We start from the raw sequence: 20,812 nt of genomic DNA, 5'->3' as shown, positions 1-20,812 counted from the left end.
GTATAATTAATTTTAGATGTAGCTATTTTAAAACTTTGCAGAAAATTGTAATCATATTAACAGAACTCACAAATGAAAAAGGTTTGGTGTTGGAGATCTAGATATTTGCCCCATCTGTAACAATCTTAACTAAAGTAAGCGAACTCACTTTACTACTTCTAGAAACCTAAAGATATTCTTAGGAATCTCTCAAGGTTATGTTTCTGAAAGCAATACAAGTATAATAGGCTTTATCAATGTAAGGTATTACTGTGTGTGTTACTCTACAATTATTATTTATTACTTACCATGTCCAAAAATAAGTGTGTAACTTCAACCTGTCTGTGCTAAAAGATTAGGGCATATCTGTATGCCCTCAAGATCAAGCGCTTTCACTATGAAAATTCTCTTGTGCAACTTTTAATTCTGTCAAATTAGCTGATCTTTTTCTTTACTAACAGAGTCCTCATTAAGTTTTAAATAAAGAATGACAGTATTGCTGCTCACTTTCAAGCCATAGCTTTGACCTTCCAAACCACTTATAAGCTGAACAAGATGTAATATTGAGAATAGAAAATAGTTGAAAACCTTGAGTATCCCTGCTGGATCCTGGCTTGGCTTGTGACCTTTAGCAAATCACTGATTCACTGTGAGTCAGATTTCCTCTAATCCTACATTGGCAATATGTAGCTTATAGAAACAGCTAGAAAACTTACACTTTTGAGGCATTTTATTTTTAATGATTTATATACATTGTTACTGGAATAGTTATAACTCAGCTCCCCTTAGAAAGTTAATGTAGTCAATTCTTTAACAATAGTAACTGTATATTGTGTATGTAGGAGGAAAATGGAGAAGAGGAGGGATGGGAAATGGCTATTTTATACCATGTGTGGGGCAGGCATGAAGAGGAATATCATAAAATCAAATAGCTTATTTTACAATTTCATGTAAAAAAATGGCTATCTGCTGTTGGCATACTCTAATCTTTAAAAATATTTTGCAAATAAAGAACTCAAGAGAGAACAAATACTGAGAGTTCTGAGGGATATTCATTAATCATGGAACTAGGACCCCTCCATGGCTGCTAATGTCTTTGTAGAAATACATCTGATCTACCTTTCAAGATTATTGAATAAATATACAATTATGAAATAGCATATCACTATTATTATCTTTTTCTCTCTTCATTTTGTGCAGTAAACAGGAAGTCATTTTGGACCTCTTTTAATTATTTATTTCTTTTTTTGTCTTTAGGAGTTGTACAGATGTTCTGTGCTGTATGATCTTCCTACTGTGTATTATTGGCTACATTGTTTTAGGACTTGTGGGTGAGTAAATACAGGTATAGAAAAATATTTAACACTTGCTAATGGAATAACTAAGTCAGTGCCACTTATCAAAAATTAACTATTTTCTTCCAAAAGCCTTCCTATTATTGATTGTTGTCTTTCCTGGAGGAAATGTACCTCACAGTATTTATCGGGTAGCAGACAGTAAGAAATGAACACAAAACACTCTAGTCAAAGACAAGCCTAAATTACTGAAATAAATACAATTATAAAAAAGAAAGAAAATTTTATGTTTTTTTTTAATCATTTTTACTTTTGAAATTCTATTAAGCAACTAATTATGTTCATGTTGCTGTTTGCTAATAAGAACTAGGGCCTAGATCATTTTAGGTAATATTAATATATAAACTTTTCTTTTTATAAGCAAATTTAAAAAGAAGGAACAATTATTAAGAATTTCACCAGATAACTCATTGACATCCAAAAAAAGTTCTAGTCTCTTTGCCCAAGAGATATCCAGGAAAGAGATATACTGTTATTTATTGTTAGGTTAAAGATTTTTCTATGAAAGTAAAAACAAGAGAAGTATAGAGATTCTTTATTTGGATTTTTTTTTTTTTTTTTTTTTTTTTTTTGAGATGGCGGCATCTTGCTCTGTCACCAGGCTGGAGTGCAGTGGCGCAACCTCAGCTCACTGCAACCTCCAACTCCCTGGTTCAAGTGATTCTCCTACCTCAGCCTCCTGAGTAGCTGGGATTACAAGCATGCACCACCACGCCCAGCTAATTTTTGTATTTTTTTAGTAGAGATGAGGTTTTACCATGTTGGCCAGGATGGTCTTGATCTCCTGACCTCATGATAAACATACCTCAGCCTCCCAAAGTGCTGTGATTACAGGTGTGAGCCACCACTCCTGGCCTATTTGGATTTTTTTTAAAACTACCAAAGGAACTAGTGTGAATATGTTTTGTAAAAAGGTTACACAATTGTATACAAATGGATTAAACATTTTTTCCCCCAGAAACATAGGTTCTGTCCTTTAAATTATGACTTAGGAAACTTTAATATGTTATTATTAGAGTAAAGATTGTGAAAGTCAGCTATTAGCTAGTACCAATAATTAATGGCACGTAGTCAATGTGGATAGAATGTACTAGCAGAAAGAAAGTTATACCCTAGCTGGGAAACAATGAAAAATATTTTTCCCTGCTCTTCAGTATTATCTTCCAATAAGAGAAATACTTTCAGAACACCAATTAAGTCATTTCCAAAAGATAATCTCAATATTGCTGTGCCAAAACTACACAGAACTGGAAAATTCAAAAAATTAAGACAGGAAAATAGGCAGGGAGAGAAAAATAGAGCATAAACCACAAAACTAAGTATACTCTTCTAAGACCTTCAGAACATTCTTTTGTTATTAAAGTATTTTAACTTCTAAACATTAATGAAGTTGTAGTACAATATGTAATCTCCAATATAATAAAATAAATTTTCTTGTACAAAATAATAGAATTTTAGTTTCACTTTGGGTCACATATTTCTTATCAATATAATTTTTTTGTTTGTTTTTACTCTTCATCATAGAATTAAAATTTGTTATATAAGCAAAAGATTTGGAATCAGGCAGATCCAGAGTTTCATTATTTTTTTGATGGACTTGGGTTACTTTCTCAACCTGTTTTCTTACCTGGAAGGTGTGAAAACATCACCTGCCTTTCAGGGCTATTGTGAGGAGTAAATGAAGTAATACTTAACTGTATCAATAATGCTGCATAATAGGTTTGGGTAGTAATTTGTTTGCTATCATTGTATAACCTAGTTATTCTTAATTTTAATACATTTCTTTTCAATGTAATTTATATATTATTTCCGTGGCGACCCATAATTTGAGTTATTAAAGTTTGACTACATGCAGGAACTTCACAAAGATCTCATCTTGTGACCAGAATCTTTTCACTAGGAGGCCTTATTCCTTCATTAAATAAGTCTCTCCTCTGTATCTCAAAGCCAATGTGATGCAGTCCACAGAAAAATGTTTTATGTCTTTATACAGAGCAGGAAAAACCATTGCCACTATCCTGTAGACAAAACAAAGGAGTATATGCCATCATTTTCTCAGCAGCAAGATAAGAAATTTGCCTTTTTGTTCCAGAACTCCAAATTCAGTTTGTAAATGTCTTAATTTACATAAGGAAATTGGCAGATAAATATTACTCAATTTAAAAAAACTATATTGAATAGATTAATTCGGTGATGTCTCCAGATTAATCCCAATGCCACTGATTAAAATGAGTGACTCACCAAATTCACTACATACCTTTTTCCATCCCTGTACTATAAATAGCCTTACTGGCTTCATTCCAAGATAAACTTAATTCTTTTAATATATCTAATATTGGACTAAAAAAAGCATGAGGGGAAACTATGGCAGAAGTTACTGGAAGTGTTAAGGATTTTTTTTATCATGAAAGAATATATACCTTCATTTGAGCAAATATGATGCTAAGTCAGTTTCACTGATGTGTTACAGGTATTTTGATGCCTTTTGTCAACTTTATTAGATTAGTGCCTTTGTAGACTTACCTTTCTTTTTTTTTTTTTTAAAGATGGGATTTCACCATGATGGCCAGGCTGGTCTTGAACTCCTGACCGCAGGTGATCCACCCACCTCAGCCTCCCAAAGTGTTAGGATTACAGGCGTGAGCCACCGTGCCCGGCCCTAACTTTCATCTATGATCTTTTCATAAAGTTTTTCCATGGAAGATACTTTCTTTTTTTTTTTACAAAATCTGCTAAGAAAAATGCCCTTTATGTAGAATATGGCCAGCTAGGGTAACACTTGAATGCAACAGAGACACTTAACATTTGATTGATGACAGCAGAACCTCTGTTCAAATGGATAAAGTGGAGTCTGGATAGAAGTAATCAAATCTTGAAAGATCAAACTAACCTTTATGATAATAGCCTTCTTTTGTCCTACTTTGGTCATGGTTACTATTCAATTATTGTACTAACTAGAAAAAAATGGGAATATTCATTATGCAAATTATTCTTTGCTATACTTTTGCTATCATTAAGTATACAAGAATAGCACAATTTTAACATTCAATACATTTTTATGGCCAGGCGTGGTGGCAGTGGCTCACACCTGTAATCCCAGCCCTTCAGGAGGCTGAGGCTGGCTGATTGCTTGAGTTCATGAATTTGGGACCAGCCTGGGCAACATGGTGAAACCTTGTCTCTACAAAAAATACAAAAATTAGCCAGGTGTCATGATGTACTCCTGTAGTCTCAGCTACTTGGGAGGCTGAGGTGGGAGGATGGCTTGAGCCTGGAAGGTGGGTGTTACAGTGAGCCGAGATCACACCACTGCACTCCAGCCAGGGTGACAGAGCCAGACTTTGTCTCAAAAATAAATAAGTAAATAAATAAATAAATAATTCTTATTTTGTTTTCTTTTTAAATGGATTACTCTTTGGGTGATTTAGTTCATTATTGTATTTACTTAGGAAGTGCTTGAAGTTAGGATCCAAAGTTTGTTTTGGTTTTGTTTTTTTAACCTTTCCCAGAGTAATTATCTCTATTAGCTGAGAAAGTAAGAAGTTAACAAGAAAGTTAATGCAAACAAGACCAGAACTCTGTCACCATGCTGTGAGAAGCCCAAGCTATGTATAGCAGCTACATGGAGGAGTCCTGGCCAACAGGCTCAGTTGGGCTCCCAGGGATAAATCAGTCCAGTTGGGTTTTCTGAAGCCCCAGTCAACACTTGACTGTATGAGAGATCCCAAGGGAGAATTAAGCCTTTCCCTAAATTCCTGACACCCAAAATCATGAGCAAAATTAAAAATTGTTATATAAAGCCAGTGAGTTTGGGGGTACAACAATAGATAAGCAGAACAAAATTTGGTACCTGAAAGTGGGATGCTGGCTTCACAAACCTGCTATACAGGCATTCATTTTGAGACCAGGTGGTGTTCAGAAACCCAGTGGATTTTGAAGAGGCTGTCGGTGAGTTTGGAAGAAAATGAGCAAAATGTGATTGGAAGCAGGAGGGAAGGGCACCTTGCTGTAGTGGTTAAAAATCTGGCATCACTTTTGCTGTGGTAATGAGGGAAGTTGGAAATGTACATAATCAATTCAATGATCTAGCTAAAGAAATCATCCTTAGGAGAGTAGCTAACCCTTCTGAGCCTTGTCCACACTTGGACCTGACTTAGGTGATGAGATCTAGACCTTAAGCCTGAGCCTGATGAGGTAATTGGATGAAGTTTCTGGGGGATCTTGAAAGAGGAAAAGAAAAGAAAAAAAAAAACTGGCTAGAGGGTGGACTATGGCACCCTTAATACATGGCTGCAAATTCTTTGTCATTTTTCTCATTGAGAAGTAGAATCTGAAGTCTTTTCCTCTTGAATATGATCAGGCTTGTGATTGCTTCCTTAATAGAGAAATGAACCAAGCCAAAGCAGAGCAGTAATGAGCCTTGACATGCAGGTAATTTATAGAGCAGTACAAAGGATTAAAGGAATGGCATCATGGCTTGACTGGAGACAAATCTGAAAATATCAAGTAGAGGAAGAAAGAAGTTTACATAATTACATAGGGCTAAATTTTCATATTCAGCCTTAATCCTTCATAGAATAAGGTAGGGAATAAACAAAATAGTTAATAATAGTCAAAATTGACCCCATCATTTCTGATATTAAAGTATATGTTCATTGTTTGGGGGCAATAATACAGTAACATCTATTTTTCCATTTAGTACTTAAGGAAATCTAGCATATCACATTCTTTCCTGACCTAAATTTTCCCAAGACACCAAGGAGGGAGCAATCGTATTTCCAGTTTCTAGGTGGAAAGACTTTGTAGTGTTCTCAAGATCTGACATTTTAGTTGTGCCATTTAGATCATTTCATAGTCCATTGCTTATCTTAATCTTCCCACTACTGTAGTAGCTTCCCAATCCAAGACTATTGCTTTTTAAGTCTTTCAGCAATATTTCAACCATTGGTCCCCAAAGCATGACAAGGGTCAGAATGGCTGCATCCAAACTGGCTCTTGCTTGATCAGAACCAGCCCTTACTCTTAGGCCCTGCTTTTAAGCCTAGGACACCAGCTTAGTGTCTTCCTCTTTCTTTTGAGGGTATTTTTATCCTTTTTGTCCAGCAAACCTAGTTCAGGGTCAATCTGATCTATCCTAAATTAAAATCTCAGGGAGAAAAGTTTGAGATCTTATCTCTTCCTTCTCTTAAAGCAAATTGGTCTTCCTCTATCCCAACAAACATGAGGAAGAAAGAAAGCATATTTTCACAACTAGGGGAAGTCACTAGTGACCTTTTGAAGAACCAAGATAATTCCGAGATGACTTTTTCATTTTGTCCATACAAAGAAGTAGTGAACAGTTTCTCTTACTAATAAGTAAACACATAAATATACATTTTAATTTAATTTTTTAGCTTTACGAGGTATGATTGACAAATTTTAAAAAGTATGTATTTAAGGTGTACAACCTGGTATTTTACTATATGTATATCCTTGTGTAATGATCTCCACAGTCAGGCTAACATATGTATCACCTGACTTAGTTACCTCTCTTTGTAAGGCAGTATGAGTTTGGAAATAACACTTAAGATATATTCTCTTAGCAAATTTCAAGAATACAATACATTATTAACTATAGTTAATGCTGTAAATCAGAGCTCTAGAACTTATTCATCTTAAAACTAAAAGTTCATATCCTTTATCTATTATCTCCTAATTTCTCCCACCCGACCCCCAGATCTTGGCACTACCATTCTACTCTGCTTCTATGAGTTGGAATATTTAAGATTTCACATATAAAGGAGATCATGCAATATTTTTCTTCTATGGCTGGTTTATTTCACTTAGCATAATGGCCTCTGGGTTCATCCATGTTGTCACAACTTGGCAGGATTTTCTTCCTTTTTAAGGCTTAAAAATATTCCATTTTGTGTGTATATGTATATGTATGTACACACACACACACAGAGTATAATTTCTTTATTCTACTATTGATAGATACTTAAATTGATTCCAAATCTTGGCTATTGTGAATAATGCTGCAGTGAACATGGGAGTACAGATAACTCTTCAATATACTGAGTTCAAATCTTTTGGGCAAATATCCAGATGTGGAACTGCTGGGTTAGATGGTAATTCTATTTTTAATTTTTTGAGTAACCTCCATGCTGTTGGTCATAATGGCCATATTAATTTATATTCCTACTTACAGTGTGCAAGAGTTCCCTTTTTTCTCCACACCTCCTCAATACTTATCTCTTGTCTCTTTTATAATAGCCATCTGTACCTCACTAGGCATCCTGTTGTTCTAATTTGGGAGCTTGGTGGTGTTACCACAATATTCATTGCAAGAGGAAATTGGCAATTGGGAATGACTATAACAGGAAATTACACTGTGCTGTTAATCTACTTTGGAACTAAAGTGAGCCTATCAGAACACAGCTTGGAAACATTGTTTTAGTCAAGTAAAATCATATCTCCCAATTAAAAAGTAAGAATTTTTAAAAATTCCAGTTCTATTGATTTTTAAATTATTCTAGTAAACTTTTCTTAATGAAAACTGCATCCTTATATTTATAACCAGAATCAGTATTAAATGTTCTTTTGCATTCTTTACAAATATATAAATGTTTACAAATTAAATTACAAACCTATACTTCCTTTTATTTTGGAAGTCTTCATTTTAAAAAGAAAGCATTTAATTTTCACTATTACTTGGGCAGAATTTTTAGTATTGAGTGAGTTTTTTACTGTTTGCTTTATTTTGTTGAATGCATGCATTCTAGATAATTTTAAGTGGAGTATTGTTATCATGAGAGGGACTGAATTGGTTTCAAGGACATGACCCAAAAGTCACCATTGGATGGAAGAGGCCACCTGTGAAATGATAAACAACATTTTTCTTATCTAAGCAACAGGATACAGGGCTGCTTCCAAAAATGTTTCTATAGCAGTGGTGTCATCAACACAGATTTTCAAATTCGGTATCATGTGTCCTATTATCTGCTTCATTGCATTTGTAAATTGCTTGTGTTAAAAAGCCATAAGCACAATTTGGCAGGCCTGTTCCTCACATATTAAAACAGTTAAAATGTACCTTTAAGGGATACAAAGTAATGATTCGAAAGCCAACATTCCCAACCAGCAAGTGTTTAGGGAATGCCTTTCCTGCCCCAAACAGATTTGCAGTTAATTTTTAAGTGTCAGTGCAAGCAGTTGGTCTAGTCACATTTTCTCCTTGACAGAAGGCTTTTAAGTGGGTGCAACTTCTGACTCAACCCTAGAGCACAAGAACATGCTTTGCAAATGTTTGAAAATGAGAGACAATGTTAAATAATAATGCTCGCTCCTGGTACTTCGGAAACATGCATTTCCTTGATATAAGTGAAAGGATAATTCGCCTAAATAAATTTTTCACCATCTCTTACCAATCTTTGGTTATCTACTATGAATTTCCCTAAAAGAATTATTTTACAAATCATTCCTCTTCTCTCTTCTCTTTCTCTTTTATACACACAGACACACATGTGCACATGCACAAACGTGAGTCAGGTTCACTTAAAGTGGTGTTTTAAAGTTATTCTAAAGCAATGAGATAATGAAGAAAAAAGATGATTGAGCCAAATTTGTATTGGTTTTATTCACCAACATAACCCAGGTAGTTTAATTCTAGAGCCTGTGCTCTTGAACACTGTACTATACTGCATTTTATTAAATAAAGACAATGAATGAGGATTAAGTAATGAAGGTTACTGAGAGAGGGGGCAGACTGGAACCCCATGAGCCTCATCCAATGCTTTTCCCTTCCTCCTTTTCCTCCCACCTCTTTTAATTCCACGCTGAGTTAGGCTTAAAACGGCGAGTATCCAAGAACACTTTGGGGATAAATGAAAGGCAGGTATTCTTCGGCAGTCAAAGATCATCAATCTCTTATCTTCAGTCTTGCCCCTCTGAGACTGATATGGGTCACTTTGCTGCAGTGTCATTGTTAATTTTCAGTAATTAAAAAATTAGCCTCTATTATGTACAGACTAAAAAGGGAAGTGAGTTCTTTATCATAATCCACACCTAAATAGTTGGTTTTCTTTCCTTCAGTTAATGCTTGAGCTATGGAGTAAATAAAATTATTTTAGGGAATGTTTCATGATTTGGCCAGAAAAACCTCAAAGGATTTGTGGGTCTCTCAAAAAGTGTTTTTTACTAGTAGATGTTAATGAGTATTAAGTGTAACATTTTCAGATATAATACATTGCGTCAATTTTTAGGAACCCTGAGAGCCGCTTCATATAAAGTAAAGAGATGTGACCAATTATAAAACCACAGTTAAGCAAGTAAAGACCAAGACCAGAAACACTGAATAGGTGGTGGCCTCGACCTCTTCCAAGAAAATTTGAATAGGAAGACAAGGACCTACCAGAACAGAACCTCTACCATGGAATTCACAGCTGACACTGACATCTAAAAAAATCTGCCTGTAGTTCATCATAGAAAATCCTAACATGTTACCTCTCCTTCCGTATCTGAAACTACACTTCATCCTGCCTTCTGTGTAAGCACCACACTGGTCTCCTTTCTGTCCTCAGTACCCATCACACTAGCACCCCTCAGAGGCCCTTTATCCATGTTGTTCACGTACTGGAAGCCTCTTGGGCCTCTGTTCATTTTTTAGGTCTCAGCTCCTGCATCTTTTCTTCAGAGACATCATCCCTGACCTCCCTCATTTGATCGTTTGCCTTTAAGAATCATGCTTTTCATGCCACATATTACTTCTTTGTAGCACTTGTCAGAATTGGAATTTTACATTTGTGCAGTTAATTCATTAAAATCTATCTCTCCCAACAGACTGTAGGCTTTGGGAGAGCAAGGGCCCATTATATTCCCAGGGTCTAGCTTGGTGCTGACAATGAGGAGGGACTCAAAAAATATTTGTAGAATGAATAAATAAAGAAATTATTTGTACAATGAATGAAAGAAAAAAACCATAAATTCCTGTCCTCATTATTTCACCTACTTCCTTACCTAAAAAATGAAAACAAAAACCTGTCTGCTAATGTCAATTAAAATCTTAAATAAAATATTGAATAGTGGTGGTCTAACATCTATTTAGAATAATCAGGAAAAATAAGTATCTTAAAATAATCAGCAAAAAGTAAAATGCTAAAAAACAAAAAAAAACCAGGTGTTATAAAAAGCCTACTTTCATTTCTTGGTAATTTAGTTGTTTTTCTGCTGTCTTCAATTCTGTGTCTATTTTTTACAAATCTGTTTTAAGGATATGCTTTGTCCCATCTTTTACATCCTACTCTCCTTCCAATTCATAGACTTTGAAATTTAGGTGTGTCTTCCTTCTTTATACTGTTGCTGTTTCATGTGGCAGTGAATTCTGATTAAAGAAAGTCTGAAAACCTTATATCGTTTTTAAATGAAGTGCTGAATGTCTTGCTTATATATCTGAAGTCCCACTCTTGAATAGGCTGATCACTTGTTTGGAATATGGGATGGGCATTTTTCATTTTCCCCTCCAAATCTATTCCTTATTCTCCTCATCCTGCTCTGTCCCCTGGGAGCTGGCATTTATGGGTTACACCAAATGGCTCTCTTGTCCTCTGCTTCTAATTTGGTGAGATTGGAGTGTAGGAATATGAGTTTGCAGAATTCCTTCCTCTGGCTCTCTTGCTGATGGGTCATAACAGGTTGGCTCTCTACCTAAGGCTTCTGCTCCTGTCAGTGCTGTCAGTGAGCTCTCTCCGTTTAGCTTCTCCTCCTGGATTTGGGTTACTCCTCCTGTGCCTCTTCAGGCCTAGGGGTGGAAACGGCTCCCTACTGGTGCCAACCTCCAGGTTATACGTCAACTCCTGCTTATTTCCCTTTACTCTGTTCATACCTTTATGAATATTTCCTTTATTTAACTCTATTCAGTTATTCTATATAAGTTTAACATGTTTCCTGCTAGGACCCTGCCATACTCTAGAAAACAGCTCCTCAGCCTCCAAAGTTATTGTGTCCTACCAGAAGATATAACTGGCTCTTCAGGAGGATATTCTATTCCATTATGCCAGCTACTTCTGGGTGAATGGGGTTTCAGTGTTGATAATCTCTGCTGATAAATTTGTTGCATACACATTGTTAGAAGCCAGGTCATCTTTTGTGAGTACAAGTCCATGTTATCAAAACCTACACGTAATCTTCATCCCTGTTATCATGGTTACTTTTTCACAAAGTCATTGAACAGGTGGTTTTCCATCTTGATTATTGAAAACTACCTCTACAGCAGGGGCTTCACTAAGCAGCCACATGAGACATAAATATCTTCATATCTTGGGTCCATTTAGAGATCAATCCTTAAAGTTATTTCTCAAACTTCTTGGCCATTGACTGTCTAATATTTTTCTTTTCTAGTCCATGACAATGTAGCCAAATCATTGGCCTCTATCTATGAATAGACTAAATGATTCAGATCTTCTACTCTTCCAGTCAAAGTAGACAACCAGAAAAATTTACCCTAATTAATGCCAACAGATCCTCCACAGCCATCTATAAATCTGGTTTAATTTTTTTCCTTCTCAGTCAACTGATCAAAGGGACCTTTCCATAATTAAGTTCCCATGATCAAAGGGACCTTTTCATGTATGTGTTTCTCTAACACATACCTATTGACATCAGTAGTTAATATATTGTAAGAATTCTTCTTCTGTAACTTTCTTGAGCCTTTATGACCTTCTGAAGCATTGTAGGAATATGTCATTTCCATTGAGAGTGGAGTGCTGCTGGGCACAACCACCTTTAAGTTTGATGGGCCAAGTAGTATCCATTAAACATCATGATGGGAAGCTCATATCATTGAGGGATCATTCAGGGCCAAGGGGCTATTTTTCAAAAGAAGAATAGTCATTTCTGAAAAAAAAAAAAAAAAAAAAGAAAAAAAACATGGATTTTTCTCCAACACCCTAGAGACCTCTACTGTGACTCTCTAATAGGCATTTACCACAGGCCCCATAAAGTATTTTGCTCTCCAACAAGTATTTTAGACCCAGTGGCATACCTGTTTGTACAGTAGCCTGAATTATCTGAAAAGTATTTTATTTCTCTGAGTTCTACTCAAATCTGGCAACTAGTCTTGTGCCCCTTTTAATTGCAGAAAATGTAAGCTGCAGTAACTTATCTTTCACTTTGGAGGAGACGTAACTACTGGATCCCTCAGAAACTTTACTGAGGTGGAAGACTCCTGTACTGTCATGAGATTTTTCTCCTACTCATTAGCACACATGTGTCTTTGTAAGGCGTGGATTATATGCTAACCACTATTCCCCAGATCTTATCAGCATGATGCTGTGAATGTAAGGAATCTGTGTGGTATCATGTGGAGTAAGATTATTATCAAAACCCTGTAGACTAAATTGTGGCAAAGAGCTAGAAGGTCATATATGAGGGAAGAAAGTGAAGATGCAGTACTATCCTAGCCAGGTAAAAGCAAATGCCCCTAAGGTTATCTACTTATTAGAAAAAGGAGGAAGCATTTGTTAGATCTGTTGCTGCAGCCAAGGTGACAGAGGCTGCTTTTATTTGTTCGAGCATAGAGACAACAACTTCAAGAGCAACTGAAATTGAGGCCATGACTTGGTTGAACTTGAGAGAATATACTAACAATCTTCAGAACTTATCTTCCCTCTGCACTGACAATCAGTATCATATATACTTTACTTAGGAAGAATGTGTTAAGAAATAGTATTATACTAAATATGAGATGTATTCATCTCTATATCTTTAGAGTTTATGTGTGCCTATATCATTTATTCAATGAATGAATGACTGAATAAATAGAAATGTGACAATTGACAATTCAGTGTGAATGAATGAAAGGGAGGTTGATCATATTCTAGACTGGAATTTAAATATAAAGCTTTTCATGTTTACTTTAAGAACTAAGGTAAATAAATATCAGATACTGTGTAATGGTTTAGGCCTTAAGGAATATTTTAAATCAAGCTTAGGGTCTCTGTGTTAAATCATACAGTAAGGACTGAAAAATACAAAATCCTAGAAAGTGTAGCTATAAGCTTAACACATAATAAATTAAAAAGGTGTGTTTTCTAATTATTATGAATATTTAATTTGAAAAAAGAAGATGGTGAAACTATTTCCTTCAAGCATGAAAGTTTGTTTAGGGCTTGCTGCTGTAGGCTCTGTGAGGCAGCTGAAAACCTTTGAAGACAAAGGACATAATCTCTTGGAAGCTCCACGGTCCTGCCCAGCTCCTGAGAAACCTGAATATTTATCCATGCAATCCTAGGGGAAACTTGTATCCTTCCTATACTACCAGAACTGATGCACGTTTACGGTCGCTCGATTAGCAAATGCAAAAATATGATGTATTAGTCCACTCTCATATTGCTAATAGAAACATACCTGAGACTGGGTAATTTATAAAGGAAAGAAAAATTTGCTCAGAGTTCGGCATGGCTGGGGAGGCCTCAGGAAACTTATAATCATGGTGGAAGGGGAAGCAAACACATTCTTCTTCACATGGTGGCATGAAGAAGAACTGCAGAGCAAAGGGGGGAAAAGCCCCTTATAAAACTGTTAGATCTCATGATCTATATGGTTCACTTGCTGTTCGCTATCACAACAACAGCACAGGGGAACTGCATCCGTGATCTAGTGACTTTCCATGAGGTTCCTCCCACAACACATGGGGATTACATTCAATTATAATTCAAGATGAGATTTTGGTAGGAACACAGAACTAGACCATATTATTCTACCTCTGCCCCTCCCAAATCTTTTGTGTTTCTCACTTTCAAAATACAATTATGCCTTTTAAACAGTTCCTTAAAGTCTTAACAAATTTCAGCACAAACCCAAAAGTCCAAGTCCAAAGTCTCATATGAGACAAGGCAAGTTCCTTCTGCCTGTGAGCCTGTAAAATCAAAAGCAAGTTAGTTACTTCCTAGATATAATGGGGATACAGGCATTGGGTAAATACACTGATTGCAAATATAAGAAATTGGCCAAAACAAAGGGGCTGTAGGTCCCATGCAAGTCTGAAATCCAATAGGGCAATCATTAAACCTTAAAGTTTCAAAAGTGTGATCTCCTTTGATTCTATGTCTCACATCCAGATCATGCTGATGCAAGATTTGGGCTTCCATGGTCTTGGGAAGTCCAACCCCTATGATTTGTCAGGGTATAGCCACCTTCCCAGCTACTTCCACTGGTTGGCATTGAGTGTCTCTGCCTTTTCCAGTTGCATTATGCAAACTGTTAGTGGACCTACCATTCTGGGATTTGGAGAATGGTGGGCCTCTTCTCATAGTTCCACTAGGCAGTGCCCCAGCAGGAATTATGTGTGGGGATTCTGACTTCGTATTTCCCTTCTGCACTGCCCTAGCAGAGGTTCTCCATGAGGGTTCCACACCTGAAGCAAACTTCTGCCTGGACATCCAGGCATTTCCATATATCCTCTGAAATCTAGATGAAGAGTCCCAAACCTAAATTCTTATCTTCTGTGTACCCACAGGACCAACACCATATGGAAGCTGCCAAGGCTTGGGAATTTCACCTTATGTAGCAATGGCCTGAGCTATATTCTACCCCCTTTTAGCCATAGCTCGAGTGGCTAGGATGCAGGGCACCAAGTCCCTAGGCTGAACACAGCAGGGAGGCCCTGGACCCAGCCCAGAAAACCATTTTCCCTCTTAGGGTTTGAGCGTGAGATCAGAGGGGCTGCCTTGAAGGTCTTTGACATGCCCTGGAGACATTTTCCCCATTATCTTGGTGATTAACATCTGGCTGCTTGATACTTAAGCAAATTACTGCAGCAGGCTTGAATTTCTCCCCAGAAAATGAGTTTTTCTTTTCTATTGCATTGTCAGGCTGCAAATTTTCCAAACTTTTATGCTCTGCATCCTCTTGAAAGTTTGCTGCTTAACAGTTTCTTCCAGCAGATACCCTAAACCATCTCTCTCAAGTTCAAAGTTCCACAGATCTCTAGGGCAGGGGCAAAATGCTACCATTCTTCCTGCTAAAGCATAGCAAGAGTCATCTTGCTCCAGTTCCCAAGAAGTTCCTCATTTCCATCTGAGATCATCTCAGCTTGGACTTCATTGTCCATATCATACCAGCATTTTGGTCAAAGCCATTCAACAAATTTCTAAGTAGTTCCAAACTTTCTCACATCTACCTGTCTTCTGAGCCCTCCAAGTCTCTAGGAAGTTCCAAACTGCCCCACATTTTCCTGTCTTCTTCTGAACCCTCCAAACTGTTCCAAACTCTGCCTATTACACAGTTCCAAAGTCACTTCCACATTTTTGGGTATCTTTATAGCAGCACCCCACTCCTGGTACCAATTTACTGTATTATTCTGTTCTCATGCTGCTAAAAAGGCCACACCCAAGACTGAGTAATTTATAAAGGAAAGAGGCTTAATTGATTCACAGTTCAGCATGGCTGGGCAGGTCTCAGGAAATTTACAATCACAGCAGAAGGAGAAGCAAACACATCTTTCTTCACATGGAGGCAGGAAGGAAACATGCAGAGTGAAGCGGAGAAAAGTCCCTTATAAAACCATCAGATCTCATGAGAACTCACTCACTATCATGAGAACAGCATGGAGAAACTGCCCCATGATCTCATCACCTCCCACAAGATCCCTCCTCCAACACATGAGGATTATAATTCAGATTACAATTCAAGATGAGACTTTAGTGGAGACACAGGTCCACACCATATCATATGGAACTAGCTCAAATGCCTATCAATCAACATAGATAAAGAAAAGGTGTTTTATATATAACATGGACTACTATTCAGCTATAACAAAGGATGAAATAATGGCATTTGCAGCAACTTGGATGGAATTGGAGACCATCATTCAAAGAGAAGTAACTCAGGAATGCCAAACCGAACATCGTATGTTTTCACTTATAGTTGGAAGCTAAGCTATGAGGATGCAAAGGCATATAAATGATACAACATACTTTGAGGACTCTAGGGAAAAAGTGGGAGGAGTTGAGAGATAAAAGACTACACATGGGGTAGAATGTACACAGCTCAGGTACACCAAAAACTCAGAAATCTCCACTAGAGGATTTATCCATGTAACTGAACACCACTTGTTCTCCCAAAACCTATTGAAATAAAAATACATACATACATACATATAAAAATACACTTTATAAGTTAAAAAAAAGAAAACTTTTTGGGGATACTATACATTAATGCAAAATATAAGCCAAAGGGTAAAAAATTTAGCTATAAGATAAATTCTGAATAAAAAAAGATTTTTAGAAACTAAATAATAATTTATTATTGCTGCATTGTAAATTACCCTCAAAATTGGTAACTCAAAAAACAAATATTTCTTATTTCACAATTTCCATGGTCAGAAATGTGGAAATGGCTTGGTTGGGTGGTTCTGGCTTCAGGTTCTTTATGAAGTTGTGGTCATGATGAAAGCCAAAGCTGCAGTCAACTGAAGGCTTGAGTCAGGTGGAGGATGTGCCTTCAAGGTAGCTTACTTCTACACCTCACTTTCTGCCTGACTTTCCCATGTCCCAGTGATGTAGATGAAAACTTGTTTTCACATATGTGAATCTGGAAATTCTGTTCTGAGATTACAAAAGCTTAAAAAAGTGAATCTCATGAAGACAGAGAGTAGAATAGTCGTTAGCAGGGGCTGGAAAGGGAATGAGGGAGGAAGGGATGAAAAGAAGTTGGTTGAGGAGTATAAATATGCCATTCAAAGGAATAAATTTTAGTATCTGACAGTGTGGGGAAACTGTAGTTAACAGTAATTTATTGTATATTTCAAAATAGCTTGAAGACAAGAATTGTAGTGTTCCCAACACAAAGAAAAATGTTCAGGCTGAGCACAGTGGCTCACGCCTATAATCCCAGCACTTTGGGAGGCCGAGGCGGGCAGATCACTTGAGGTCAGGAGGTCGAGACCAGCCTGACCAACACAGAGAAAACTCCATCTCTACTAAAAATACAAAATTATCTGGGTGTGATGACACATTCCTGTAATCCCAGCTACTTGGGAGACTGAGGCAGGAGAATCTCTGAACCCAGGAAGCAGAGGTTATGGTGAGCCGAGATCATGCCATTGCACTCCAGCCTGGGCAACGAGTGAAATTTGGTCTCAAAAATAAAAGAAAAATGTTCAAGGTGATAGATATTCCAATTATCCCGATTTGATCATTAAAAATTGCATACATGTATCAAAATATCATGTCCATAAAAATATGTACAACTGTATCAATAAAAATATAAAAATAAATAAAACAAAAGTTATTTTTGCATGACTTTAATAAGTCATGCAAAGTCACCAAGGGAATTTGAAAGAAGATTCTACTTTTTTATTGTTAGAATTTACTAAAATTTGTTCATTTAGGAAAATCATATCATTAAAAACACTTGTATTTGATTTTCCTATTCAATATACATGTATGCTCCTGCGCTTAAAGCTGCTACATTTGGTGATTCTACCTATAGCTGTAAGCACTTGACTACTCCTAGTTTAGTCACATTTGAGCATTTGCATATTGATGTGCATACTATTTAATTATAAATTACTTTTTATTATTTCTCATTCATATTACATAGGATATTTTATTGACTTTTTAAAGGAAATTATGAGTGTGGCTGAGTTATGTTATCTGTGACTATTATTTCAAGACTGTACAAGGGGCATTGTAAAATATTTATTATGAAAAGGATGTGTTGCATATGATGTGCTTGAGAATGACTATCATACAAACTGGTGATGTTACAGCACTCTTAGTCACCTTATGTAAGAAGCCCTTAACACTGTTCTTTCTACTAGAACAGATCTGTCAAGGAGAAACATAAAGTGAATCACATGTATAAGATTACATTTTCTGATAGCTACATTTAAGAGCATAAAAAGAAACAGGTGAAATTAATTTTAATAACAATATATTTTCTTTACTTAAATACTAAATATTTAAAATGTAACCAGTATAAAAATTAAGATACTCTTCTTTGTTGTTGTTTATAATGTCTTTAAAATATGATGTGTATTTTACATTTACAGTATGTTCCAATTTGGATAAGCCATTTCAAGTGCTGAATAGGCCCATAGATAGTGTCTATACCATATTGGACAGCACAGTTCTGTATGTTCCATGAATTAAAAAATTCCAAGAAAAGCAATAAAATGTCAGAAGCTCCCTAATTTATAAAAAGGGACAAAATAATGGCTGCTGCCCATCTCCTTTTTTTCCTTCTTTTTGCAGCTTTCAGCTCAAAGTCTATGTTTCAGCTCAAACACAGACCATCTGCAGCACAACTTCTGTGCCAGAGGCTGTGTGGAGAGGTGTAGCAGCGACTCAGTAAACACAACCACCTGCTACAATTCAAAACTAGAACGTCAAGAAGGAGAATTCTTCTCTTGACACTTCCATCTTCATCCCTCTCCTTTATCTCTAGACCCTCAGATCCCTCCCAATCAGATACGCTCCCTCTCCACCCCAACTCCCTGCCACAAGTTTGAAGCTTTTCTCCCCAAATGGCAAAAGCTCTAAAATTGCCTGTCATTTCTTTTCCTACGTTATGAGCATTTTGCTGATCCTTATTTAGGTGATGTCCTTGTTTTACCCCTGTTAACAAGCTCATTCCTACTCTATCCTTTCGCAGGAAGCATTATCACCTTTCTAGTTTGGTGGTTAAAACCACAGGCTATAGAAAGCAAGCAACAAGCATGAGTTCACACCTTGTTTATCTCACTGAAAGCTGTGTGATTTTTAGAAGTAAATTAAACTCTGAGCCGCATCTATACAATTCAGGTGAAAGTAATACCTACCTTTAGGTTTGCTCTGAGCCTCAACTGAGACAATGGGTGTAATCAAGTTAGCACAGCATGTCACACCTTGAGCAATTAATAAATGAAAGCTCTTATTATTATACTATTTCCTCAATCTATAAATCCTTTCCTACTTCCAGTCACATGTCCACATCCTAATCATTTTTCAAAGTCTTTCTCAAGTCTCACCTGTTCGCTAAATCATCTACAAACTTTATTCTCCCCTTCTCGTGTATTTCTTGAGAACTCTAACATAAATTCACATCGGTATGACTTCCAGTATGGGAAGTCATTTACTAAATTCTTTAGCTAATTAATTTATGATGAATAAGGGAACAAAAACAATAGCAGATGCTGCTGATACCTGACCCTGCTTTCTCTTGACCCACCTGAGTTTTTTTGCAGCTGTGGTGGGCAGTTTTACAATTCGTACCAACAGGAATGTTCCACATGGTTCTGCAGAAGTTTCCCAGTGGGATGGAGCCCCAGCTGCCCACAGCAGTATTCCACTCATTAACATTCACTTAATTGGCTTTGCTCCCTTCTGTCTCTCCTCCCTCATACCCACTTCAGCTTCCTAGAATAAAACTTCCCTTCCTGGAATAAAACTCTCTTCCATCTCACCTTCCCTCGTACCCACTTAAGCTTCCCAGGTAAACCACCTGCATCAAAGTTCTTGTCTTAGATTTTGCTTTTGGGGAAACCCAAATAAGACAAGAACTAATATTACTGATTCCATATTGTATGCCAAACACCATGTTAGTCATTCTACTTTCATTATCTTCTTTTATATTCTCAACATTCTTGTGGGATTGGGTATTATTATACTCATTTTGCAGTAACAAATTAGAAGTCAAGACTCAAAATAATTAAGTGACTCACTCAGGGAAAATCTAGCAGTCCAAATGCTTTGGGTACTCGTTTCTGAATTAATAATTGTATAGAAAAAATAATAAGACATTTTGTAATAAAGCTTTAAAAACATATTACAGAAAAATAGTCAGGTAAAATTAAATCTCTTAGGTTTAGCTAAAACATGACAAACTAAGATGTAGAAGCAGAATGTAATAAAATAGAGTCTGGAGACATCATACATTGAATACTTTGTTATTTAAATGCCTTATTTGTAGTCCACTTTCTTTATTCTGGGAAATAGAGACGGGAAGATATGGCAGCTGAGAGCTACCCGAATGAGTCAGATTTCATAAGAAAGTATTAAAAGATGAAACCAATTTGGCCTCTATGACATTGGAGAAAGAATTAGACAAAGGGGACCTTTGTGAGAGCTTAGATACTAAAAAGGAAGGCTTAGGTTAATGAGAAAAATTACTGAGAAAAATTTTTCTTCCATGTTAAAATTCTCATTTGGAATTGATTTTTTTTTATCTTCCCAAGTCACACAGGCCATATACATAAGGGTGATTGAATTATAACGTGAAATGTCAAATCCAATAAATGTGAGGAAGGAGATAGCTGGGCAAATGTTAAAGGAAGCAAAGGACAAAGAGATATGTTTCCATATTCAGAGGGAAGCATTAGATGACCAGCATACTTCCCGGAGTTTTAGGAACTGTGTTAGTCAAATTGGAGAAGTCAGAAATATTCAACTAACATTAGAGAGCATTTCCTAATTGACCTGATGTATGTTACTCTCTGTGGTCCTATGGTCTATCTGTCA

The 20,812-nt window shown here is 36.5% G+C and overlaps 1 protein-coding gene across 5 annotated transcripts in view; it reads left to right on the top strand.

Annotated features, from left to right (window-relative positions):
- The window catches only part of SLC44A5 (solute carrier family 44 member 5), a 471,551-nt gene that overhangs the window by 363,513 nt on the left and 87,226 nt on the right, over nt 1-20,812 (top strand). For all 5 annotated transcript variants that reach the window (XM_064372514.1, XM_064372515.1, XM_064372516.1 and 2 more), the window contains one exon: nt 1,237-1,310. In XM_064372514.1, the coding sequence (XP_064228584.1) occupies nt 1,237-1,310 (74 nt within the window). The remainder of the gene's footprint in view (nt 1-1,236; nt 1,311-20,812) is intronic.

This window comes from Aotus nancymaae, unplaced genomic scaffold (assembly GCF_030222135.1).
Source record: "Aotus nancymaae isolate 86718 unplaced genomic scaffold, 86718_ANA_hifiasm-v0.15.2.pri h1tg000007l, whole genome shotgun sequence".
Taxonomy (NCBI): Eukaryota; Metazoa; Chordata; class Mammalia; order Primates; family Aotidae; genus Aotus; species Aotus nancymaae.
This window is presented reverse-complemented; position numbering and strand designations above follow the sequence as displayed.